This window comes from Arvicola amphibius, chromosome 15 (assembly GCF_903992535.2).
Source record: "Arvicola amphibius chromosome 15, mArvAmp1.2, whole genome shotgun sequence".
Lineage (NCBI taxonomy): Eukaryota > Metazoa > Chordata > Mammalia > Rodentia > Cricetidae > Arvicola > Arvicola amphibius.
This window is the reverse complement of record NC_052061.1, coordinates 45,271,649-45,297,456: the sequence shown is the minus strand read 5'-3', so window position 1 is coordinate 45,297,456 and position 25,808 is coordinate 45,271,649. Positions and strand designations below refer to the sequence as shown.

The 25,808-nt window shown below is 47.9% G+C and overlaps 2 protein-coding genes across 2 annotated transcripts in view; both read right to left on the bottom strand.

Moving 5' to 3' along the window:
- Positions 1-7,464: 7,464 nt before the first annotated feature.
- Hsbp1 (heat shock factor binding protein 1) lies at positions 7,465-11,773 on the bottom strand. The gene is made up of 4 exons (XM_038312834.1): positions 11,615-11,773; positions 11,257-11,323; positions 10,416-10,536; positions 7,465-8,359 (listed from the first exon to the last, which is right to left on the bottom strand). The coding sequence occupies exons 1-3, from the start codon at positions 11,657-11,659 to the stop codon at positions 10,418-10,420; spliced, it is 231 nt and encodes a 76-aa protein (XP_038168762.1). The 5' UTR covers positions 11,660-11,773; the 3' UTR covers positions 7,465-8,359; positions 10,416-10,417.
- Positions 11,774-23,515: 11,742 nt separating this feature from the next.
- Positions 23,516-25,808, bottom strand: part of Cdh13 (cadherin 13) — a 950,975-nt gene continuing 948,682 nt past the window's right edge. Inside the window, exon 14 of the mRNA XM_038312938.1 lies at positions 23,516-24,565. Within this exon, the coding sequence (XP_038168866.1) occupies positions 24,558-24,565 (8 nt within the window). The 3' untranslated portion in view covers positions 23,516-24,557. The remainder of the gene's footprint in view (positions 24,566-25,808) is intronic.

Here is a 25,808-nt window from a genome sequence, read left to right as displayed (position 1 = left end):
TGTTTCCCTACTTTTCAGAGCCATGCATCTGGCTGGAAATCTCGGGCTGAGAAGGACACAGAGCTGTGAGCGGGAGTCCATGGTTGGATCAGAACAGCTGCATAGAGAATCAGGCAATCATGAGAAGTCCAAGAGTTGTCTGAGAGGGACAGAGGGTTGGTTGGGGATAGCCGTGAGTGGGACTGGAGAGAGCCAGAAGGACCAGGCAACCAGATGCGCCCTCCTCTCTGAGCCTCTGGCTAGCGGTCCATCTGGAAGCAGTCCTGGCTGGTTAGGGGCTATTAATCAGAGCACCCCATACCTCCTAGCTATTTCAGCTGGCTCAGAGATGGACAAATGCTCTATGCTAGACCAATCAATGGTGTGCACCCTCAGGATGATTGTATAGCGAGAGCCTGTCTGAGGAAGCTCAGTGGCCAGGTTATCACAACAGCCAGGGCCCACAGTTAGGCCAGCAGAGCCCATGGGCGATTCCTGTTGAGTTTGACCCCTGGGTCCACCTCAGCTCCCTCTTCAGCTGTCATGTACCATCTTCTTTGCTTCATGGAGCCAAAGGAGGTTTCCTGTCACTGGCAGCTGAAAGCAGGCTGGTGACGAGGTCAGTAACCATCCTGAACTAAATTCTCTCTCCCTTGGCTCCTGACCCCACCTCAGCGGGATTTGTAGAAGTTAAATATGGAGTCCAGAGGAAAAGAAGGCACATTAATGGGGCAAAGACTCTCAGGCACATGTGGCCTGGGACACAGAATTCACTTCACAAACACTTTATGATCTGATGTCTACATACATAGATAGAAAGTTGTGGTCAGACAACTACCCCAGAGTGGCACCCCTGAAGGTCTGTGGTTTCAGTGACAGGAGGGACAAGTTTCTCAGAATGCCATCGAGGCTGTACGTCAGCCAGCCTCGCCAAGTGATGAGCTTCAGGTCCAAATGAGAGACCCTGTCTCAAAAACAAACAAGCAAGCAAACAAATAAAGGTGGAAGATTGACTCTCATCCATGTGCAATGCATTCTCCTCTACACGCATAAATGTGCGCGCGCACACACACACACACACACACACACACACACACACACACACGTGTGACCTCTTCCCTCTTTAGGAAACATGTACCTCCCTATTACTTTGCATTATTGTCCCAGATGTTGCTGTTCAACTCATTGAACCAAGGTAAACTTGGAGGCAGTTTCTCTGATCTGTTATTGATTCTCTATCTGGGGCTTTTGTCTGATGTTTGTCTTTCTAAGAAAAGTTCACACCATACCAGGGGACCTCAAGAGGAGGTGGCTACTGCTCTTTCATGGCCGAGAAGGGATAATTCGTTTGGAAGGTTCAGGTCATAGGCAGTTGAGGCGTTAGGGACAGTTCAGGATCCAGGAACAGCAATCTCAAGGCTCTGTGAGAAGTTCAGGGTGTAGTTGTGGGCTTGGGTGAAGGTGAAGGGTTTCCCTTCTGGATGGTAAGCCGATGCTTCCTGGAAGAACCTGGACGTCTGACTGTCATGGAATGTGAACAGTCCCCTCAGAGGGGAAGGGAACCCAGACATGATGGGGCATGTTCCCCAGAAGAACACACACGTCCGACTGTCACCAAATGAGAACAACCCTCCTCAGATGGGTGGGGAAGCGAGCCGTGATGGAGCCAACTCAGTCGTGTGTTTGCTGGATTCAGGATGTGGGCATATAGTTGTTCACTACAAACAAAAACAACCCAACAAAAGAAAAAGCAAAAACCAAACTCTTCCACACAAAGCATGGTGTAGCTTGCCTTTACACCCAATATTCAGGAAGCAGAGGCAGAGGAACCTCTGTGAGGTCCAGGCAAGCCAGGGCTACATAGTGAGACCCTTTCTCAAAAAAAAAATAAATAAATAAAATAAAAAATAATCTTTCAGCTTTGCTATGTTTGAAAACGTTCATGATAAACTGTTGGGAGGGGGTGTTTAAAATGAACTCTTAATTCACATTTTTATTTCCCTCCTTCTCTTGCAATTTTCCATATTTCTTAAGCTTCTCTTTGATTACTAAAGTTGCCAGCTCCAGAGCAATTACTTTCTGCAAACAAGTTGTCAGAAACCTCACATGAATTTTAGACCTAATTTAATTCTCCATTTTCTTGCTTAGGAAAAAAAAGAAACGTAATTTCTGCAAACCAAATCAACCCTTGATATACTGTGGATACAGTGTTTTTAAATAGCAGCCTGTCAAATGTCAAGCCAGTGTCCTGGGGACAGAGTCAGTGAGTCAGCAGGTGGTCTGTACTTGGCCAGGCTAGCTGCACCAGCAAACCGGAGGCCTGGTTTGTGACTGGGTCAAGGCCTGTGTCCCGTGGCAAAGCAGAGGAAGAAGTGAATGCATTTTCCCAGATAAGACAAACTCTAAGGAAAGCCTTGCAGAAAGGAGGGGGTAGACACAGCCCTGGGCCATAGATAGGTGACGTACAAGGTTTTGTGGATGCCTCTAAGACCTCAGGGACAGACAGCTGTCCTCATGGACATCACATCCTTCCTCCTCAGTTTTCCACCAGCCTCTTGGACCCAGACAGACACTCAGCAATGAAGAACCTATGGGATCCTCTCTCTGTGTCTAACACCAGGCGTCAGAGTTGGGAAAACAGAGGCACGGTTCTTACTTCTTTAGCCCCCAGTTTCTGTTGTTTTGTTGATATGATTAGCTGCGTTGAGGTCACGGTGTCGGGGCGGATTGAATCCAACTCCTGCTTTCCTACAAGTTGATGTAGACACAGATGTAAGAGAGCATCACTCAGAGACAACCACGTGATAGGGATGCAATTGAGCAAGGCAGCTGTAAGCCAAGGATGGCCCAGAATGGCTGCCAGGATTCTCCCCAGAGCCCTCAGAGGTACCCCTGGCTTCTGACTTCTGGCTTCGGGGCTGGAGACAAGGCCATTCTGTCCTGTTCTTCAGGAACAAGCAAGGAGTGGTACCATGCTAGGACTCAGTGATGGTGGAAGCTGGGAGCTAGGGAGAGGGCCTGAAAGCTTGGGGTGTGGCTTGATGCCACACCCCTGAAAGCTTGATGCCATGCCCTTGGTGGCAAGATCCAGGTTGTTCCTATTTCTTGAAGGGAAGCAACTGCTGTACTGACTTGGATTCAGCTGGAGAGCTGAGCAGTTATGGCCGCAGGCTCTGTGCCTGCATCTTCCAGTCTCTCCATTACAAGCTGCCACTTGTCACCTTCCAGACAGGGGCTGCCTCTTGTGGAGCTGTGTTCAAGCAACACCAGAGGAGGAAAACATACCTGACACACCTGTTGCCAGGACCAAGCGTGGGTGTCTCCGAGCTGCTCACAGACCAGCAGCAGTTCCTCATTGCTGGTGCCCTCAGTGACCACATCTAGCTGAAGGGAGTGGGAAAGCATGCACACACACACACACACACACACACACACACACACACACACACACACACACACACACACACACACAGCATTTCTAACTTCTGTTTCTGCATCCTGGGCTGTGGGAACCAGTTAGCCCCAGCTGGGTGGTTTCAGACCATAGGGACGGAGTCTCTCAGGTGGAGGGGCCATTAAGTTCAGGGCAATTCAGTTCCTCTTTGGATGATCTAGGGAGAGCTTGCTTCCAGCCTCTCGCAGCTGCTGGTTAGGCCTTGGTTTGCAGCCAGCACTCCGTGGTCGGCCTCTGCTGTCACGTGACCTTCCCTGAGCTCTGTCTCTGTGCCTCCTCTTAAAAGGAGCTCACTTGGATGTGATGGTGTCTGCACGGCCTACATGTCTCCATAAGGTCACACTCGCAGGCACCAGCGCTCAGGATACAGTTCCACCAAGGTAGACAAGAAGGCGGGGTTTGGGAGAGGGGGTTGGGTTAATCCCCATGTGCTTGGAGACAGTTACCATGAGGACAAGCCAAGACGAGCAAGGGCTGCCAGCCAGGACTAACCCAGCAAATACCCAGAACTTCCGGGGCCACCGCACCGCACACTCTCCTTATTTAAGCCACTTTTAGTTATCGTTAGGGGCTGACAAGCTTCTAATTTTTCAATGAAGAAAAATAAAAAGGAAGAAAGAAAAAAAAAAGCCAGATTACAAGAACCTGTCTTGATTTGGGGCGGAAGTGGAAGCACTGATGGCTTCCCCAGAGGGGATGGGGAGTCCACAGGGCTAGTTCCCCATGGTCAGTGAGCAGAGGCGTGCTTCAACCTTGTTCTGTCTTTCTAAACGGGCGGCATTATTGCCCTCTAAGGCTGGTGAACAGCTCAAACCCTCCGTAATTTCGTTTAAAAGGGACTGCCACAGATTGGTTACTATTGAAATCTTATTTTCACAAGTGAAATCCCATTGGGACACATGTATTTGCTACAGAGCTACGTTGCAGCTGAGATGGATAAAGGTGTTCATGGATTAAAGGAAAAAACCTTCCAGGACAATAAAGACAATGAACTAACAAACGGCCAGCTTTGAACAATATCACCGAATAACTCATCCTTTCAGTCCACCGACACCCAGGAAGCCTTACGTGACTGGGTGTCTTTTTGTGGCTTAAGGGTCAAAATAATTTTCAAAAAAATCCATCCCTGGGACCCACACAGCGGAAGGGAAGAAGTGACTCCTACTCATCCTCTGACCTCCACATATGTGCCACCGTGTCTGGGCGCACACACGTACACATGTGCACAAGATAAATAAAATGTAATAAAAGCATTTAAAAATACGTGCACGGACAGCCCTGCCTCATGAGCTCTGCGTCAGTAACTGTAAAGCTGGGCCCAGGCTCCGGGAACATCACAGAGAAGGGAGAGATGGCTTAAGAATCAGAGGGTGGGGTTGGTGCTGTAGGATGCTCTTCCAGACATGGCATGGCCGTTTCACTCATGGGCTCACAGCAGCCACTGACCCACAGAAGATCCAGCGTAGGTGGTAGTGGCGTTGATGTGGCTCCACCTCATGAGCCGAGGAGCTACTGGTCACTGAGGGCTACTGGGGGAAGGAGAGTCATCTTTCTTTGGGGTTGTGGTTACTGGTAGGTTGTCCATGCCTATGCGGCTGGAGCTAATGGGACTCGGCAGGTCATACAGAGAATGTGAAGAAGGGTGTGTGTTGGAGGGGTAAGGAGTAGGAGGGGAAAATGTGTGTGTGTGTGTGTGTGTGTGTGTGTGTGTGTGTGTGTGGTATAACCAGGATACGTTGCATGCATGTATAAAACTGGAAAAATAAAAACATTCTAAGAGAGAGAGATGGGGTGGGTGCTACACAGTCAATGCCTGAACTCTAAGTCATTAGACAACTTGAGCCTGGTGTTTTGTTACTTAATTTTAGGCTATGCTCAATGGAAGAATGCAAAACTGGCCTTTTGAGTCTAAATTTCAAGAGCTACTCTGGCCATGGGGCTGACTCTGGGACAGCCTGACATCTCGGCTCACAGAGGCGAGGAACAGCAGAGAGGGTGCTGTATGCCAGCCATTAGGACACACTGCTTTGACTTCATGTAGCTCAGGCCCTTGGATTCGTTTTCCAAAGGAGATGGGTCACATAAAAACCCAATGGCATCCTGCGGATTAAACCAAACGGTGAAAAGGCAGCCCTCAACACAGCACAGCATCTCCAAATAAAGTCCTGCAGGCTGCCAGGTACTCAGTGGGTGAAAGCCCCGTCAGGGAGCCCGGTGATCTGAGTTTGATGCCCAGAACCCAAATCCACAGTGGAAACCAATGGACTTGGCAGATTTCCCCAGGCCTCTGAACATGCTGCAGCACCTGCACTCACAGCACACCCACACGCACTAGCCCCCCTTAAAAAGAGGGAGGGTACAATCTTTTTCACAGGTGCTACTGGACAAGGGTAATCAGTGCTGGTTCCAGGTCATTTTAGGAGCTATACATCAGCACACTATACAAATTCCTCGTTTGTTTGCTCTAATTAAAAATACGTAAACACAAAGTAAGAGAGGAACACAATTATCTTTACGGTCAGTCTATAACTTGCAAACAGGATGTTTATCAAGTTCATTTCCAAGAGGCTGACTGGCTTGGAGGATGGCATTGCTATCAATACCCTAGGTAAGGCTGGGATTCAAAGGGCTCTCAGAGGCCATCCAACCTTCAGTTCCCCAGGGTTCTGCAGACTGACCTCACCCAACGTGGCCAAATAGAAACTGGCAAATGATTAAGATTGTTAAAAAACTGTGTAGCTTAAGAAAGCAGGGTACATACATTAGGGGTCTAACGAGGAGGCTGATGGAGCCCCTCGCTGTTTCTTGGTAACCTACTGATCTGTGAATGACCCAGGAGTGAAGAGTTAGCTGCTCTCCTGAATGATGGCTGGGTGGGTGAGGGAGTGGGGCTGACTGACGGAGATTTTGATGAACAAAGGCTAAGGGAAAGTGAGGTTGCTCCTTGGAGAACAGGGGGTCCCAGTGCAGGGCTTTCTCCAGCTGACCCAGGTGGTGCCAAGGCAGGCAGAAGAAGTCTGCTGGCTAGGAAGGCTGCAGTGGAGGTCCGTGTACCCAGAGCTTAGTCACAAGCCTACCTGCTGTTTGCCACAGTCCAGCCTCAAGGTGGAGGTTGGACAGGCCACAAAGCCTGTTTTATGTAAGGTCTAAGGCTTTGCTTCAAAGCCTGGAAAAGCAGCTGGACACTTGAGATTTTTATTTACACAGGGAGCCTATGGCACCTGTGGGTTGAGCTTACAGATGCCCACCTACCTGCAGACATTTGAGTGAGATGCGAGGCAGGTGAGGATCAGGGCTGATTTCCCTGCTCCAGGGCTGTCAGTGGTTCTGACCGGCTGGTTTGCACTGTGTGACTAGACAGGACTCTGACCTAGTGTGAAACTTTCCTAAACCCAACAGGACCATAAACCTTTTCTGGGCAGCCTCCTTTCAGTGACAAGCATCCCTGTAGAAGTCTTCCCAGGCCACCCTTCTCAAGTACCCAGCCCCTCTTGCTTTTTCAGAGGCTTTAGTTGGTAATGTAACATGGTACCGTTTTTCATCTGAAAACTGAGATAAAAAACATACTGGGCACAAGGACATCCCAGCAACAGGGTTCCCAGCACCTCTATCATGACAGGTGTTCCTGTCCAGGGATTTGCCTTGGAAGCTGATTTCTTAGGTCGCAAACTCCTTCCTGAACCATCCCGCTGTCTCTGGATGACAAGCAGACCCAGAGCCTCCATTTATAAGATCAAGAGTGTCCTGAATGCTGTTGGAGCCAGTCTGTCCCAGCCTAATTACAGAGTGGCACCTTGAGGGGCTCAACCTGTAGTGCCAGTCACAGGGCTGACGACAGGAACTCCTGCTGCTTGAGAGCGAGTCCAGCAACATGCTTTCAGGAGCCTCTGTTGCCCCACCCCCATCCCACCCTAGAATTCAGAAATATAACGAAGTTGTTCTTAGCCTGTCTGCAACACAAATGAGAAAACAGAGTGCCCGACTTGGTCAGGGCTTCCTCTAGAAGGACCACACCATTTTTCAAACTTTCCAACTGTTCACGTTTTTTATTGTATGAATTCACTTTGTGGGGACAGTGACATGGATTGCCTTTCAGATCATCAAAAGTGGCCTGGAGGCTAAGCCTACAGACACTGGAATTCCAAATGTAAAGAGTTTATTTTCTGTCTTCTTTAGTCAATAATAGAACTCACTGTGCAAGAATTTAGGCAAGAAATAGTTCAAGTAAAATAGAATTTCTTAAAAACCAGAGCCGCCACCAGCCACTGGCCATTTCTCAGCCACGTGACCGGCAGCACTCACTTGGGTCTTTTGGTCTCTTCCCTTTCAGTCAGTAACTCAAAGGGAGGCCAGGGTCACTGGGTTCTGACAGCCTGCCAGATGAGCACGGCAGGCCCTACCAATGCTACTAGAATCTCATGCAAAACTCACAGACACTCCGGCACAAACCACTGTTAAACGTTCTCGGCCGTTTGGAAAAGCATTTCTGACCCTCTAGCGTCAGCTCAACAGTCACCTTGTGCTGAAGATGAACGAACCCTAAACGTACACATCTCACATCACGGCTTCTGCCAAGGGGAGGAGTTACTAGTCACTTAACTGGAAAGTATCTGCCACTTCATCACGTAACTACCACCAAAGGAACAGCGGGAAAGGACTTCAAAACTCACTAAAAAGTTGGACAATTTTATGCAGAAACTGCCAAAGTCTTAGTGTTTAATAATTAAGACAACTGACCAAGATGTAAAGATACCAAGTTTGAGAAACTGGGGGTGTTGGGGTGGGAGACACTCTATGGACTATGCAGGCTGTGGTAAGAATGCACGCTTTATAAACCTGTCGACACATAACAGTTAGTTGCAGAAAGCCACTTGGTTTTCTCTTGGCTTGGGAAAAACATCGTTCTGGATTCACTGTATCAGCAGCCTGTGAAAGAAGAAAAGCAATCAGCAGCAGCACTGAGGGCACAGCACAGTCACCCCCAGAGTAGCCAACAACATTTTCCACTTAGTCATTGTTGGATTCTCCATGCATACTATTCTAGAAAATTCAGTTTATAAATCTTAGAAAGTGCCACTGTAAATAAAGTTGACTTGTGTGTGCTCCTATGTGTGGGTATGGCAAGGCGAGTGCAGGCCCTTGTGTGTAAATAAAGTTGACGTGTGTGTGTGTGTTCCTGTGTGTGGGTATGCAGAGGTGAGTGCAGGCCCTTGTGGAGGCCAGAAGAGGGTGGTGGTGTAGCAGACAGTGGTGAGTGAGGGCTCATGTGAGGGCTGGGAACTGAACCTGGGTCTTCTACAAGAACATAAGTATTTTTTTTTTTTTTTTTTTGGTTTTTTTCGAGACAGGGTTTCTCTGCAGCTTTAGAGCCTGTCCTGGAGCTAGCTCTTGTAGACCAGGCTGGTCTCGAACTCACAGAGATCCGCCTGCCTCTGCCTCCCGAGTGCTGGGATTAAAGGCGTGCGTCACCACCGCCCGGTGAACATATGTATTTTTAACAGCTGAGCCATCTCTCCAGCCCGATTTGGATATTTTTATTTAAAATTCTCTGAATCCACTTCCTAGTTTCATTCCCTTTTTTGTGTGTTTCCCCATCAGTCGAACATCTTCAATGAGAGTCTTTCAGTTCTTGACTCATGGGGTTTTCTGCCACAACAAAGCAAAACTCCCTAGTGGCTTCCAAGACTCACTGGACACTTTGCAGCTGCCCTCTAAATAGGACTGAAGACGACACAGCACATACCGAGCTCATGAGCATCTCTCAGCCAAGCAGCCTAGTGTATTAGTTATGTATCAGGACCCTCCAACCCCCATCTAGTCTCCTGGACTTCAGAACAACCTATTTAACTCACTGAAAAGCTGGTTCCAGGCCATGCCCCAAAATAACTTTTAATTCCAGAATTTAAGAGGCAGAGGCAGAAGCAGGTGGATCTCTGTGAGTTTGAGGTCATCCTGGTCTATATAGCAAGTTCCAGGCCAGCCAGCCAGCCAGCCAGGGATGTACAGTGAGATTATGTCAAAAATAAGAAAATAAAAATTGAGGGCTGTGAGTGCCCCACCCCCGATAACACAGGTGACGCTACAAAGAAATTCACTGCACCGAGTGGTTTGAACCTCTGCTGGTTTCTACCTGAAATGACCGAGTAGAAATTTAATCCACTCTAAGAGGGAAGGAGTCGAGTCCACAATAAAAGTCACAAAGTCTCTCGAATTTAAGATAGATGCTCATGTAGATGACCTGAATTCTCTGCTATTTCCAAAAGAAAACAATGAAATAATCTTCCAGTGGCCAGGGCAGGGTACCAAATACACATGCTCCGAAAATCGTCTGGTTGTCGGTAGTAACCAGCTCACCAGCCGGAGATGTGCCCAGGTTCCAGGTGTCCAATGCGAGGCCAGGGAATGAGTGAGGCCCATCACAAAACTGAAAACAATTAAAATACCAAGGGGCTAGAAATGGCTGGGCGGGTAAGAGCACTTTTTGTTCCTGGAAAGACCTAGGTTTGATTCCTAGCACCCACTTGGCAGAAGGTCCTGTCTGTAACCCCAGTTCCAAGGGATCTGGTACTTTCTGGCCTCCCGTAGCGCCAGGCCTGCATGAGGTGCAAGCACAACACTCACACACACACACAAAGCTGAACTGGAAACGAGTTTTGTCTTTTGTCACCAATTCCACTCTCCTCAGGTGTGAGCTTTGGAGTCGACAACATTGTGGTATGATGTGTAAGGCTTGGACATAGTTTTAAGTAATGAAAACTGGAAATATAAATTCTACCTAAGCAATTAGTGTGGCATGAGGAATTTCAATACATGGAGTTCACGGGTGGGGTGCAGAGAGATGCCGGCTGGCAAAGGACACGGTGAAAACGATCAACTACATCAGCCGGCTGGCAAAGACACGGTAAAAACGATCAAGTACATCAAGAGCGCTCTTGCCGCCGCTTTCCGTGTTTGCCACGAGCACACTGGGGCCCTCCCGTACCTTCAACTCTTCTGCGCAGTAGGAATCTTGTTTTCCCCTTCCAGCTCTTCCACTCCAGCCTGGGTCATGAGGTCAGCGATATTTTTCTCCAGGTCGTCGATGCGACTGCTCATGTCATCGAGTGGCACAGTTAAGGAGCCCACACACCAACGCCCCACTTTGGCCTCGTCCTCCTCCAGACCCCCCACCCCCACCCCCGCAGCCTGGCTTAAGCAGCTGCCTTCCCCAGTTTCTTCCGGTTACAGATAGCCTGGCGGTCCAAGTACAGGGTACCCAGGTAAGTTCTCTTACTTTCCTAAGCCTCGGTTTCTTTATTTGTTAATCCCAGAGGGCTCTATATTCCACTGGGAAGGGTAAGAAGAGGACTGGAGACTGAAGGGCTCAAATGTGCATCGTCAGCCAACAGTTACCTTACAGCCCAACCCCTTCACTGGCGTTCTGGAGGGCCCCCAACAGGGAACTTGGCTAGCTCAGCCATGCCTGTCTTGGCACCGTCCTCCTTAGGAACACAGCAAATCCCAGAGCAGTAAAGCAATTTCTAAGTGTGGCTGGAGAGATGGCTCAGGGTTAGGAGCATCTGAGGCTCTCGCAGAGAACCTGAACGGGGTTCCCAGTACCCATATTGGGCAGCTCACAACCGCCTGTAACTCCAGCTCCAAAGGAGCCAATGTCTCTGGTCTCTTCAGTCACTCACGCGCACCTATTGTACACATAATTAAAAATAATAACAAATTCTTGTTTTTTTAAAAAAAAGTGATTTCTAAATGACCACCTTAAGTCGGTTTGCAAACCACCTGCTCACCCCCACCATTAAGAAGCTGCCTCCGAACCAAAAGGATATTCCGTCCAATGATCTGGTCGGACATGATCTGAAACTTGTCTTGCATCTGTTGCAGGAGCGTCTCCACCTACGAGAAACCAGAACAAGTCCGCCGATACCAGTTTATCCCGAGACCCCTTTCCTGGGAGGAAGGGGAGGCGAGGACGCGGGCGGGGACTCTCGGCAGGTGTGCCAGGCCTTTAGTCAGGTCCCCGCCAGGTCGGGTTTGGTATTCCCATGGGTCAGGTCACGAGGGGCCAAGCCGGGGCCGCGGGAGGGCGATCCCGGCAGGTGCGCCGGCCGAGGCCGCTGGCCACACCCCACGCCAGGGCCGAGAGAGGCCGGGGAGTGTCGGGGCCCCTGTAAGCCTGCCGCTTACCACCAAGGTGATGTCCTGCATGGTCTTGGGGTCCGTCTCGGCCATCTCCCCGGTGCCCAGCTTGGCGGCGATGTCTCGGAACCGTCACCTACACTTCGGTTTCTTGGCGCAGACGCCCCCAAGCCGCCAGTTCTCGCGACAACACAGTCACGGGACCGCGAGGCATTGTGGGTGCTGTAGTTTCCGTCATGCATCGGAAGGGTCTGGGGGACTTCAGAGCGTCCACGCTGAGGATAGGCTCCGCCCCCTATCCTTAGCTCCGCCTCCACCCGCCCCAGCTCCACCCCGCACGCAGCACGGAGCGGAAGAGGCGAGAAAACCGGATGTGGGCAAAGGTTACGGGAATTAGCGTTGGTCCCTTCCGTGGCCTTGCAAGACAAATCAGTGGGTGAAGGCGCTTGCATCCAAATCCGACACTGGAGTTCGATCCTCTATGTTTGAAGAAGAGCCCCAACTCCCACAGATTGACCTCTGGCCTGCACACGTGTTATGACATGCACACGCACATACACACATACCACACAAAATGAATGTAATAATAATGTAAAAAACCCTAAGAGCTGGAGAGAGTGCCCTGACTGTCTGTGTGCTGTTCACGAAGACATATTCTAGAAGACATGGCCCAAGAAGTATGCTGAGGCCCGTAATCCTACTTAATTTGGGAGGATGGACCAGGAGGGATCCTGAGCTCAAGGCATGCCTAAGAAAACGTAGACTCTGTCTCAGAAACAAAACTAAAATGTAACAAGCAAAAAGAGGAGAGGATAAAATGTACCCAGTGGCAAAACACTTGCCCAGCTCAAAGAAGCCAGCATTTTCAGTTCAGGCTATCGTCCCCACCCTGGAGGAGCGCGCCGCACAGTAGACTCGGTTCCCAGGGTTTTAGTGTGATTAAGTAAGTGGAATCTAACCTGGCTTCTTTCTCTCAACTATGGCTGCCTGATGGGAAGCAGGACAGGTCTCCATTTGGGTAAAAGGGAGCAACGTCAGGAAAGACTGGACTGGGATGCTTATGTCACAGGTGCGGATCTGATAGGGGTTGTGGGGGGGGGCACTGGTTCAAAGAATCCTTCCTGGGATTCATAGATGTGCTGAGATGGCTTTCAGGTGAAGTCATTGTGAGTGCCACGAGCCACTCAGTGGAGAAAGCTGGGATGGGAGATCCACGAACAGAACAAAGGGACCAGGGTAGGGGTGGGTTTGAGTTTAGAGGTGGTGTTGGGGTGTCTCTGAGTCTAGTGAATTAGAGAAAGTACTGGCTGGGATATAAGGTCCTATAGTCTCATCCCTGTTGTTATAGGGAGCTTAGCCGCTTAGGGAAGGTAACTAGACAGGGCAGGAGGCATGATTGATCCCCTTTGCAGAGCCATCACCAGTCAGAGTTCTCCATGTTCCTGGGTCACAGTGAGTTGGACAGACATATGGGTGGTCATGGGTCAGGAGACAGTTTACTAGAGGAGAGAAACAGGACTCCAAAGTTCCCCCAGACCTTGGCAGAGGTCCAGTACCAAAAGGAACCAAGTCTGTGACCTTCTATAGGTTGTGTGCTTACTGTGCGTTTTTCTGCAGTCTGTTCCCTAAAGGAAGCAGTATCCAGGAAAGCTTCTAGAGTTCTGCTTTCTGTTGAGTTAGGACCCCAACTTCCAGCCACATAGATGGCCCTGGGTTTGGGTCTCAACAATGGGCTAAAAAATCCCTTGACTATAGGTCTGTATGACCCAGCAACTCATATGCCTGATCTCAGAGGACTGTATTCTGGAGTGGGGGCGGGGTCACTCCAGTTTGAGTTTAGCTAGAGGAAGATTGTAAGTCCCCTTAGTATTGGCATCTAAGATGGATCAGGCTTGACCAGGGAGGGGTGTGGCTCAATTGTCTTCAATTGACTACATTATTAATTGACTACAGCTATCATCTGACTACATCCTTACCAGTCCCCTTCTGCTTTACTCAATTCATGCAGAGAACTTCCTTCCCATGTAAAGCATGCAAAACTACTGTGTGTATACATGCATGTGTGTCTGTGTACATGTGGTGTGTGCATGAGCTACCCCTGCCTTTTTTATTTTTTGTTTTTTCAAGATAGGGTTTCTCTGTGTAACCCTGGCTGTCCTGGAACTCATTCTGTAGCCCAGGCTGGCCTCGAACTCACAGACCCTTAACTATTATATTTGAAATTACTCTATTTCAAAATGATGTCACATTCTGAGCTGGTGAAGGCTAGGATTTAAATGAATCTTACCGGCCGGGCGGTGGTGGCGCACGCCTTTAATCCCAGCACTCGGGAGGCAGAGGCAGGCAGATCTCTGTGAGTTCGAGGCCAGCCTGGTCTACAAGAGCTAGTTCCAGGACAGGCTCTAAAAAAGCTGCAGAGAAACCTTGTCTCGAAAAACCAAAAAAAAAAAAAGAAAAATAAATGAATCTTACCTGGGGATATAACCCCCCCCCCTCAATAACTAGTAAGGAACTGTCACTTCAGTTTGTCAGTTTGTATTGTGCTTTTATAGAGAGTTCTCACAAACCTCTGGCATCAGTTAGAAAGTGGTCAAGGGACTGCATCCTCTGGCTACTGACTTTAGACCCAGCTGTTTAGGGTAGAAGTCTGCACTGGGGTTTCTAGTGAGGTCTAGCCTACAACCATGGGCAAGCCCAAATCATCTATGAACTAGTGCTCAGACTGGAAGATGACAGTTCTCATTTCTTTTTAAAAGAGGTTTATCTTGTTTTAACTATGTGTGTGCACGTGTGTGTTCACGCGCATGCTCACACACTCAGGAACACAGGTGCCCTCAGAACCCAGAAGAGAGTGTTGGATCCCCTACAGCTGGAGTTACAGGCTGTTGCGAGCAGTCCAATATGGGTGCTGGGAAGCAGACTCAGGGCCTCTCCAGCCCCTGCTTCCTCCTTTATTCCCGTCCTCCTTTTCCTGGAAGATTTGTGGTTGTTGGTTTTTGATTTTTTTTTTCCTGATTGAGTTTTTCTTCATCTAAACAGCAGATGTGACACTCTAAGTGATGACTGAATTTTCTTTCTTACCCTTACAGAGACGCTCTTTCTGGTGTGGTAAACAGCTGCTTTCCACAAAAACCTCTCTACAGTCAGGGCTAATACACCCTTTGTAGGGGCTGACCCGGAGCCTGGATGGATTCTGTTTTGTTAATGAAGCTGCTGTGTATATGTGCAAGGTGCCAGGAACTGACCTTGCACTGAAATTTAAATCAATCTCATTTTAACCTTTCTATTCATGCAGAAGTTGGCTTCCCTCCTTTTAACATTTTAAAGCATTTCCTAGGTTAATTTTAAGTTGTAATTTCCTTCCCCATGTTCAGGACAACTTGGTTTTACAAGAGCTTTCTATGACCCTTGTTGGGGAAGATTATTGTAAGGTGTGTGACTTTTGTTTACGCTGCATTTGTTTAACTCCGTGAAGCTGTGATTCTCTGCCTGTCTAAAACACCTGATGGTCTAATAAAGCGCTAAATGGCCAATAGCTAGACAGGAGCAAGGATAGGTGGGGCTGGCGGGCAGAGGGGATAAATAGGAGAAAGGAGAAAGGGGGAGCAAGATAGAACAAGGAAAGGAGACTATCAGGGCTGGCTGGCCAGCCAGCCAGCCAGCCAGCCAGCCACCCGCCCGCCCACCTACCCACCCAGCCAGCTATGGAAGAAAAGTAAGATATACATAAGAAAGATAAAAGCCCAGAGGGGTAAAGGTAGACAGGTTAATTTAAGAAAAACTGGCAAGAAACAAGCCAAGCTAAGGCCGGGCAATTATAAAAAAGAATAAGCTTCTGTGTGTGATTTATTTGGGAGTTGGGTGGTGGGTCCCCCAAAAGCCCAAAGAGTAAAACATCATACTACAGACACTTTAATGGTGGTTTTTGGTTCCTGCTAAGCCATTCTTGACTCTCTTGCCTTGGATCTAAACAAAAGACAAAAGAGGACCTTACTGTGCAAAATCTTTTTTTTTTTGCCTTCAGTAATGGGGATCGAACCTAGAGCCCTGAATATGACAGGTAAATGCTGTATGATTGGGTTATATTCCCAGTCCCTTAAAAATTCTATTTAAGTTTTTATTTTATGTGCATGTGTGTTTGTGTGCATGTCTATCTGTAGCACCTTGTGCATGCCTATGGAGTCCAGCAGATGGTGTCAGACCCTTGACTGTATGTGTTTGTCTTCCTGTAGGTGCCCAAGGAGGCTGGAGGTGCTGGATCTCCGGGGAGCTGAAGTTACAGGTGGTTGTGAGGCATCTGATTGGAGTTTGGGAACTGAACTTAGGTCTTCTGCAAGAACACTATGCTCTCTTAACTGCTGAGCTGTCTTGCAAGCCCTCTGATGAATCTCCAAGGGAGTTCCAGAGAAGTTTAGTAAGGAGGAAGACCCACTTTGGACTTGGGCAGCCTCATCCCATGAACTGGGGTGCTGGACTGAACATTAGTGTTCACCTCTCTCTGCTTCCTGACTGGAGTCATGTGACCGCCTGCCTCATGTTCCTGCTGCCATGCATTCCCCAACATGTTGGACTGTACCCTCAAACTGTGAGTTCAATGAAACCCTCTGTCCCCTAAGTTTCTTTTGTTGGGTAGTTTGTCAGAGCGATGAGAAAGGTAACTGATACATGATGCTGGATTTTCTTTTGTGATAGTTTTTTTTAAATGAGTATAAGTAAAATTATAAATTTATTTTTAATTTATTACATTTGTGTGTGTGAGTGTAGAGATCAGAGGAAAACTTGGAGTTTGTTTCACCTGGTGGGTTCTGGTGATTGAACCCAGATGGTCAGGTTTGATGGCAAGCACCTTACCCTATGAGCCCCACAGACTTTAGATGATAGTTTGAATGCAGTTGGAGCTGATGCTACAGCTGGCTGCTCATTAAGGCAGAGTTGAGGTGGTGAGACTTGTGCAGGATGTGGCTGCGTCTCGATCTACAGGCATTAGCATCGAGAAAACGATGCTTTACGAGATGACGGGGAGCCCAAGGCATGGCTGGACACCCTTTGAAATAGCGATGCCTTTGCAATCTGCAGAGGGACAGAGAAGGCAGTTGCTGGATCCGGAACCTCTGCTTGCTTCCTCTTGGCGACAAGCTCAGAGAAGCAGTGAGGAATTCCTGAAGGTACCAGATGCTTGGTCTTCAGGGAATGATCCTGCCTCTGGAGGCTGCCCTGCTGGCAGAGAAGAGGCCAGGACAGGGCCCACACACCCACCTGGTGCAGGCTTCCCTGCAGAGCAGAGACCAGGCTGGTTAGAGAGCAAACTGTCCAGCGGTGGCAGGTTTAATTTAGAAAGCGTCACCTTAGGACCCATCCTCTTGGCTGGGAGGTCCCTATGAAGGCCAAGATTTGCTGGACTTTGCAGTGTGCCCTGTGCACTGGGTGTCTTAACAGGGGCCTGGAGGCAGGAGGAGGTCACAGCTTTGTGGCTGTTTGCAGAACAGAAAATTGCTTTTCTGAGGAAGGATGGCAAGATCAGCAGTGTCCCGATTGGCTCAAATTGCTTTGCTTTTGGTCTGAAGTGTTAGTTTATGCTTCTTACATTCGTTGGAGGCAATTTTCCAAATTAACATCTTCGTGACTCGCTGCCAGGAAATCAACTTCCTTCTTATTTACCCAAACCAGCAGTTTCCTGGAGACAGAGTGTCCAAGAAGCAGGGAATAGTTCCTGCAGCTCCTGACTTGCACGTTTGGGTTCCTTTAGTGCAGCTTCCTCTGTCACTGTCATTGCAGGGCTGATGGCCTTCATATGCCCTGTGGAGACACTAACTCATTTCTGGAGGTGTCTTCGAGGTTAGCAGAAAAAGTACTAGGGTGAACGCGGACACCATACTTAATAGGTGTAAGAGCTGGTTGTGGTGGTGCACACCAGTAGGATTTGCTGACAGAGTCAAAGCCAGGAAGGAGGGTCATGAGTTTGAGGCAGAAAGATAAGAGCCAGAGAGGATGGAGAACACGGCCCTCTGAGTTAACTAAGCAAGGCACACATGAGCTCCCAGAGACAGCAGCAGCAAGCACAGGACCTACATGGGTCTGCACCAGGTCCTCTGTGTATATATTACAGTTGTTGGCTAAGTATTTTATGGTACTTCTGACTGTGAGAACGAGTGGATCTCTGTCTCTTGTGCCTGCTCTTGGAACTCACTTTTTCTTCTGTTAGGTTGCCATGTCGAACTTGGATGCAAAAGTTTATTTATTTATTTATATTTATTTATTATATATACAATATTCTGTCTGCGTGTATGCCTGCAGGCCAGAAGAGGGCACCAGATCTCATTACAGATGGTTGTGAGCCACCATGTGGTTGCCGGGAATTGAACTCAGGACCTTTGTAAGAGCAGGCAATGCTCTTAACCGCTGAGCCATCTTTCCAGTCCGATGTGAAAGTTTTTGTTCATCTTATTATATTTTGTCATTTTGGTTGTTATCTTTTAGAAGCCTGCTTTTTTCTAATGGGAGACAGACAGGGAGTGAATCCAGAGAGGGGAGGTGAGGAGCTGGGAGGAGTAGAGGGAGAGGAAATGGCAATAAGGATATAGTGTTTGAGAACCTTTTTTCAATAAAAGGAAAGAAGACCCAGTTAGAGATGGTTTGTGAATCTCAGTGGCTTCATCTGTATAATGGAGAGAATACTGTTTTTTAATGTCTCATGAGTTGTGCAGGCTACAAACAGAATTACATATGTTTCATATGTAATGAGAAATGTCCTCCATATATACATATAAAAGGACATGTAGTGTTAGAGGTGGGGAGAGGGCTCATTGGTTAAGAGCACTGGGTGCTATTCCAGAGGACCAGGGTTCAATTCCCAGCACCCAGGTGGCAGCTCACAAAACTGTCTGTAACTCCAGTTCCAGGGAATGAGTTGCCCTCTTCTGGCCTCTGGGGATACCGGGCATCCACATAGTGTGTAGACAGATATACGTGCAGGCAAAACACATCCATACACGTAAAATAAAGTAAAAAAATAAATGTTTCAAAAAGTGCAATTCTTGGCCCACAAAGGCACTTTATAAAATATCACCCTATTCTTTTTATTTTGCTAAGGACATCTCTAAAGTACTCTTGCTGTTGTCTATCATGTATGTATCCATGCTCTCTCTTCTACCTACCTATCTACCTCTGTCTGTCTGTCTGTCTGTCTGTGTATCTATCTATCCATAATAAAAGCAGATTAAGGGAGAAAGGCTTTATCTTTGAGAGGGCATTTAATTCTCAGACCATGACGCTGGTACACATGGATGGTCTCAGTCTGTTATGGCAGAGATGGCCTGCTGGTAGGAGCAGGAAGCTGTCTGATTACATCACAGTAGAACTCAGAAAGGAGATAGCGAACAGGAAGTAGGTCTGGGTTGCAAGGCCTCAAGGTGTGCTTTTAGTGACTCACTTCTTTCAGGCACCCACTTCCTATAGACTCTACGACTTTTCCCACACAGACCGCCAGCTAGGGACCAAGTGTTCGAACCTGTGAGCCTGTGGGGGACACTTTACATTCAAATCATAACATCTATCAATGAGGGGAGGATAAGACAAGCCTCATCCTCAGTTGGCCATGAATTTGCCATGTAGGCAAAGATGACCTTGAACTCTTGGTCCTCATGGCCCTGTCTCCCAGATGCTTAGATTACAGGTGTGCCTTACCATGACTGGCTACTTTATTTGCTTTTATTGCACAGATGTTTGTTAGAGACCAGGGACTTGCCAGTCCATTAGCAAGAGGAAACAGAGGGAGCAGCGTTAATACAGGTTTTGGCGTGACCACTGATGAAAGTGTTTCCCCATGAGGTCATGAGAAGTATTCGTGTTATGGTCTGAGGAGGAGAGAAAATGGCTAGGAATGTTTTTGAAAGGCACAGTCAGGCCGGGCGGTGGTGGCGCACGCCTTTAATCCCAGCACTCGGGAGGCAGAGGCAGGCGGATCTCTGAGTTCGAGGCCAGCCTGGTCTATAAGAGCTAGCTCCAGGACAGCAGGCTCTAGAAACTACAGGGAAACCCTGTCTCGAAAAACCAAAAAAAAAAAAAAAAAAAAAAAAGAAACAGTCAGATTTCGCGATGATGATGATGTTGATGGTGGCTTAGGCATCAACAGAAAGGACAGCTTTTCTTTTTTGGTGTGATTGATCTGTCTATACATACTGAAGTCAACTGTACCCAGAGACATCTCTCGGTTACATTTACAAAACCAGAAATGGCCCAGAGAGCCTGCAGACGTGGTCTCTTTGACATGGTGTTGTAACCTGGCACAGCCTAGCTCTGGGGAATCTCATACTACCCTCCCCCTCAGCGTTCTCTTCTCTCTCTTCATTTGAGGATGAATGGGCATTGGGAAGACATGGGTTGGTTTTTGAATAATCAATATATGAATTAGTCTAGCCAAGGTTGGAAACATGGCTTGGTGACTGAGTGCTTGCTATTCTTGCACAGGACTTGAGTTCAGATCCCATCACACATGTTGGGTGGTCCACAACCACCTGTAACTCTAGTGCTAGGGGACCTGCCACCCTCTTCTGACCTCTGAAACACTTGGATATACATGTCCCACAACGTACACATTTAAAAAAAGCAACAACAAATCTCTCAAAAAAATCTGGCAGAAGCCCTTATGTATGTGTTAACGAGCCATGGCTTATCCCAGAAACGGTTGGGGATGCTAAAGAAATTAGTGTGTTATAGGGGAGAAATTTCTAAGTTCCAATATTTAGTATAGCATTAACACTTCTTAGTGGAAACTCTCACAGGAACTTCGTAGCAGAAGGTGCCGTCGGGAAGGGGTGCTGAGTAGAGGAAGGCACCTCTCAGTGCAGGGCACTGTCACCTCTGCATAAGCTGGTTGTATTAGTGACTGCTGTCCAGCGATTAAAGTATCCTACAGAGACAACCTGAGGACAGATTTATCTTGGCTCAATGGTTGCTGAGGCATCTGTCTGCACGAGAAGGATGTGGTAGAACAGAGCAGTTCATAGTATGGCAGGAAGTAGAGACAGGACAGGAAGTGTCAACACACAAGTTCCTGCTAAGTGCTTGCCCTCAGTGGCCTACTTTCTCCAGGTAGGCACTTTTTGATGTTTTGGGACAATGACCCCCTCCACCCTGAAAACAACAACAAAAAAACAACCCCCCCCCCCAAAACCCAAAAGACTGGGGACCAAGCAGTCAACCCTTGAGTCTGTAGGGACATCTATCCAAACCATACTATTGGAGTAGATGGATAGGCACTGCAGCCTATGACTCAGACTGCGGTCTTCTGGCCTATGATAGGCCTTTGGCGCGTTAATACCAAGCCAAAAGCTGTAATACTGTGCTGCAGTAGGGAGACCGTGAATGGTCTTAGCAGCCGCTTAAAGGAGCTGTGACTCCTCTCAGCTTCCCGTCTCTTGATTTGGGAGCTGCCTCATGTTGAAATTTCCTGCACAGACTTGATGAGCAGGCAGAAGCCACTACTGTTGGAAGAGCGCTTGCCTAGCATGCAGAAAGCCTTGGGTTCCATCCCCAGCACTTTGTTAACTGAGCCTGATGGCTCATATGTGAATTCCAGCACTCAGGAGGTGGAGGCAGGAAGAGAAGGTCATTCTTGGATACCTAATGGTGTAGGAGGTTCTTCTATGTGTTGCTTTCATTGGTTGACTAAAGAAACTGCCTTGGCCTTTTGATAGGGCAGAACTTAGGTAGCTGGAGTAGACAGAACTGAAAAGAAGAGCAGACAGAGAGCCGCCATGGAGCTGCCAGGTCAGGCATGCTGAATCTTTCCTGGTAAGCCACGACCTCGTGGTGTTATACAGATTATTAGAAATGGGTTAAATCAAGATGTGAGAGTTAGCCAACAAGGGGCTAGACATAATGGGCCAGGCAGTGATTTAATTAATACAATTTCTGTGTGATTATTCGGGTGTAATAATAATAATAAGCTAGCCAGGCGGCCGGGACAAAGGACCCTGCTCCCTTCAACAACCTAAGGTGCGTGAGGCCAGCTGGGCTATTATGAGACCCTGTCTCAAAAAAAAAGTAGAAAAGACCTTCACAATGTTCTGCTTGTATCCTCAGAGCGAGACATGATGCATTTATTTTGTTTAAAAATTGACCCATTTCCATTTATCTGACTTTTTGAAATGAGACTTTGAGAGTCTTCCCAGAGCCATCAAATTTCCTCTAAGAGTCAGTCTTATTTGGTACCAACCTTGAAAATTGGGTGCCCTTCCTCCTTTTGTTTGAGACTCGGTTTCTCCTTTGCCTCACAAAGTAGGCTAGATTGGCCAACATGCTTCCAGGGTGCCGCTTGTCTCTGTCTCCTGTCTCACCTTTGCTGCAATTATAGGTATGCACCACCATGCTTGGCTTTTTATATGGGTTCTGGGGATCTGAACTTACCTTTCTGAGGACAGGGTTTTATCAATTGAGCCATTCTACCCCACCCCCAGACTTCTCTTGTTCTGTGTTCTTATCTAAACTGTAATCTATATGAAGAGTAGGGGAGGAATCTTCTCCTGTTTCCTTAAGCGGGTGCACCACTGCGCATGTGCACTCACACTAGCAATGGCTCCAGTTCACACTGAAGGAGTTTTCTGGCTGTTGCTTAGCATGTGACTCAGGCTGCCTTCAGACCTGAGGATGTTCTTTGGTCCATTCAAGGGAGAACATTCCCCCTTTCCCTGCCTTGCAGGAGGAGAGCGGAGCACTGGGGTACACCAAGTAGGCTCAGAAGAGGATCATCTTGTAGAGTATGAATGTGTGGGCTCAGATTCTCCCCCCATCATGTAGCAGGCCATGTGCCCACAGAGAACCTTTATGTCATGTTCACAATGTGGCATCTTTTATTTAAAAGATCTCCATGTCTGGGAACTATGGGATACGAATGACTTGGCTTTGTGTTCATCCAACTGAGGATGAGGCCGCCCGTGCCTGAAAGTCTTCAGTCAACTTCACAGTTGATTGTGATGGTAAGTCAGATCCTTGTGCTGGACATGACTTGCCTGCTGCACAACTTGCATATTGGAGTTTTTTACTTTTGTGGGTGGTATGCATATGTGTGTGAGTATATATAGGTACACACATGTGGAGTATGGTAGAGAGCACCAGGTGGTCTAGTCATTCCCCACGTGTTCCTTTGAGGCAGGGTCTCCCCCTGAACTTGGGGCTGTCTTGGCTAGGCTGGAACCCAGCAAGCCCTAGTGACCTTCTGGTCTCTGTCCACCTCCCCCCACCTACAGCTGGGACTTTCGTGGGGATGATTGGTTGGAGGCGGGTAATGGGATCTGAGCACCCGTCCTTATGTTGAGGAGCAAATACTCTTAACCACTGAGCCATCTCCCTAGTTGCCCCCTTCCAGCTCTCTAGACCCATTCACCGAACATAGGCAGGGGATCCTGAGTGGTCCGAAATGTGAATCCAGCATCAGACACACTAGACACATGGAGAAATCAGATGAGAGCTACTGGTCAGCAGTCTTAACCACTGATACCCATTTATTTTTAATGAAAAAAAAATCTTTGCATTCTATATGGTCCGAAAAGATTGGCCGTGGAAACAAAGAGCGGTATGTGGACCTCTACTCGCTTAATCTCACTACAACAAAGACAACATATGACTCTATCACCCGCAGAAGGTGAACTCAAAAGCACAGGGCCAACATAGATTGCATAAGAAAGCATGTGTGCGCAAGTGTGTGCGTGGGGTTAAAACCTTTCGTAAGCAACAGCATTAAAACATACTAAGACCCTTACCTTCCCCTCGCTCATTCTGAGCTCTAACGCCACAGGCTGGCGTTAGCTTCATCTGATAGAAAAAAAAATTTGGCGTGAGCTTCGATGGTTCATTTACAGTTTCTCAAAGAGAAGATAATCTCTGCAGGAGCGTTCACATCCTTTTTAGCCTGACGTGCTCACAGGACAAAACTCAATTCCTTTCCAGACATAACGAACAACTTTTTATTCTCAGCTTTGCGAACAACGGTAGTCACACGGAAGGGTACTTTGAAAACTACCTGGGTTTACTCTATTTTATGCCTGTATATATGAAACAAATGGCGTGGATAGGCGCAATGCGTGTGTACATGTGTGGGTAATATATGTGCGTACAAGGTGGTACCTGTTGATCTCTTCATAGGTACGCCACGATGACATTTGCACTTGTACATATGCCAAGGAGGGAGAGGGTCTCCACCATGACCTGTGTCATCAGGACTGTAGGACTGTGGGTGTGGGGGTGGTACAATTACAGACGCTTGCTTGTGGGAGAATAGTTCAGCCCTTAGCTTCTGATTCCACGCTTCCCACCTGGGAGTCAGGACCATGGCATTTGGTGGCAGTGGGAAGTGGTGGCAGTCCTACTGAGGGGAGACTTCTTTCCCTTGCCCTTCCCCCATCCCCAACATGTGGACCTGCCTGGCTGGTCTGTCAGCATTCGGTGTTTTAGATTGAGCAAGCTCCCGGGGATGCAACTTTGCTGCACAGTGAGTGACAGCTCGGTGGACTGACCTCGGCTGGAGAGCTCAGCTGGCTGAGCTTCCACCCTCTGTCTAACCGTCTCAAAAGCAGGCAGCCCCTGCAGTCTTCTACATAAATACTGGGTATATACACAGACAGGTACCCCGTCCACGTACAGATACAAACCCACCCCACAGCTGCATGGGCAGAGCGCTGTCTAGCAACGTGTTGACACATCAGGAAAAGTAGTCATTGTTCCTGCTCCCTAAGGTCCAGGGTCGCGCGTGATCTCTAAACATTCAGGGCAAATCCAGAGGGTTCCATTAATCAAAGGAAGAAGGAAAATGCTGTCAAAGGATGAGGTACAGATTAAATGAAATTGCAAAGAAAAAAGGAGAAAGTGGAACAATTGAGGCCTGGTTGTGAAGTTTTGAGAGCTGTAAACGGCAATCTTCAGATTTGGATAGACTTTTTTTTTCTTTTTTCCTGTTGCCATGGCAACTGGGGAGTCAAGCTTCAGACTGGCGTTCTCACAGACCTGAGTGGAAGAAGGTACAGAATTAGGTCGGGAATATCACAACTCACTTCAAAACACTCAACTAAACCAGACCAGTGATTGACAGGCTCCAACACGCACCACACTCCCCTGAACATTATCTTTTTCTTTAGCGTGGCATTTGAAGACAAGATTATCTTACTGGCTACATCTAAAGAAGCTGAACTTGGGGCTGTGATTATAGAGCAGCGGTGCAGGACTTCTTGGTGTGTGAGGCCCAGCACACCCCTCAATAAACATAAAAGCCGGCTTCGGAAAGTGCTGATGGCTCAGGCATCAAGCTTCTTCCCTGAGACTGACAACAGCTGTTAGCGTGGCTACAGTTGGGCCTTGCGTTCTGATCATTAGCATGGGTGTGCTGGGCTAGGAATATACTGCACAGAGCCCAGAGACCAATCGATGGTTATCGTAGATGTGCCTCTCTCATCTGTCAATCTATCATTTTTCTATCTACCTATGAATCATGTATCCATCTAACTTGTCGATCAGACAACTATCAATCAAGCAGATCTATTAACAATCAGACATCCATGTATGTATGTATATCTATTTTCAATTGTCTGCCTATCTTCAATGAATCAGACATCTATCATCTATTTCTCATCTATCTATCTCTCTGTCTGTCTGTCTGTCTGTCTATCTATATATCTATATTCTGCCACAGAGCAAAGACCTGTTGGTTGTTCTTGAAACGCCAGATTCCTTCCTTCCTTCCTTCCTTCCTTCCTTCCTTCCTTCCTTCCTTCCTTCCTTCCTTCCATTTTTTCTTTTTTCTTTTTTCTTTTTTTTTCTTTTTCGAGACAGGGTTTTTCTGTGTAACAGTCCTAGCTGTCCTGGAACTAGCTCTTGTAGACCAGGCTTGCCTCGAACTCCCAGAGATCCACCTGCCTCTGCCTCCCGAGTGCTGGGATTAAAGGTGTGCGCCACCACCGCCCGGCTAGATTCCTTTCTTATTGCTGACAAAACAAGTAGGCATAGTCCCATGAACCTCAAACCGCACACATGTACTCCTGGACAGTTCTGGAAGTCACAGATCCAAAATGAGTCTCATGGATTTGATGCTAATGTGTGTGGGATGGGCCGTATTCCTTCCCAGGTCTTTTAGAAAAAGTCACCTCCTCACCAGCTTCCAACCTAGAGGCAGATGTGTTTGTGACTCCTTAAAGTTCAAAGCCAGGGATGCAGCATCTTGTCTTTCTGCCTCTGCCTCCTTGTTGGCACCATC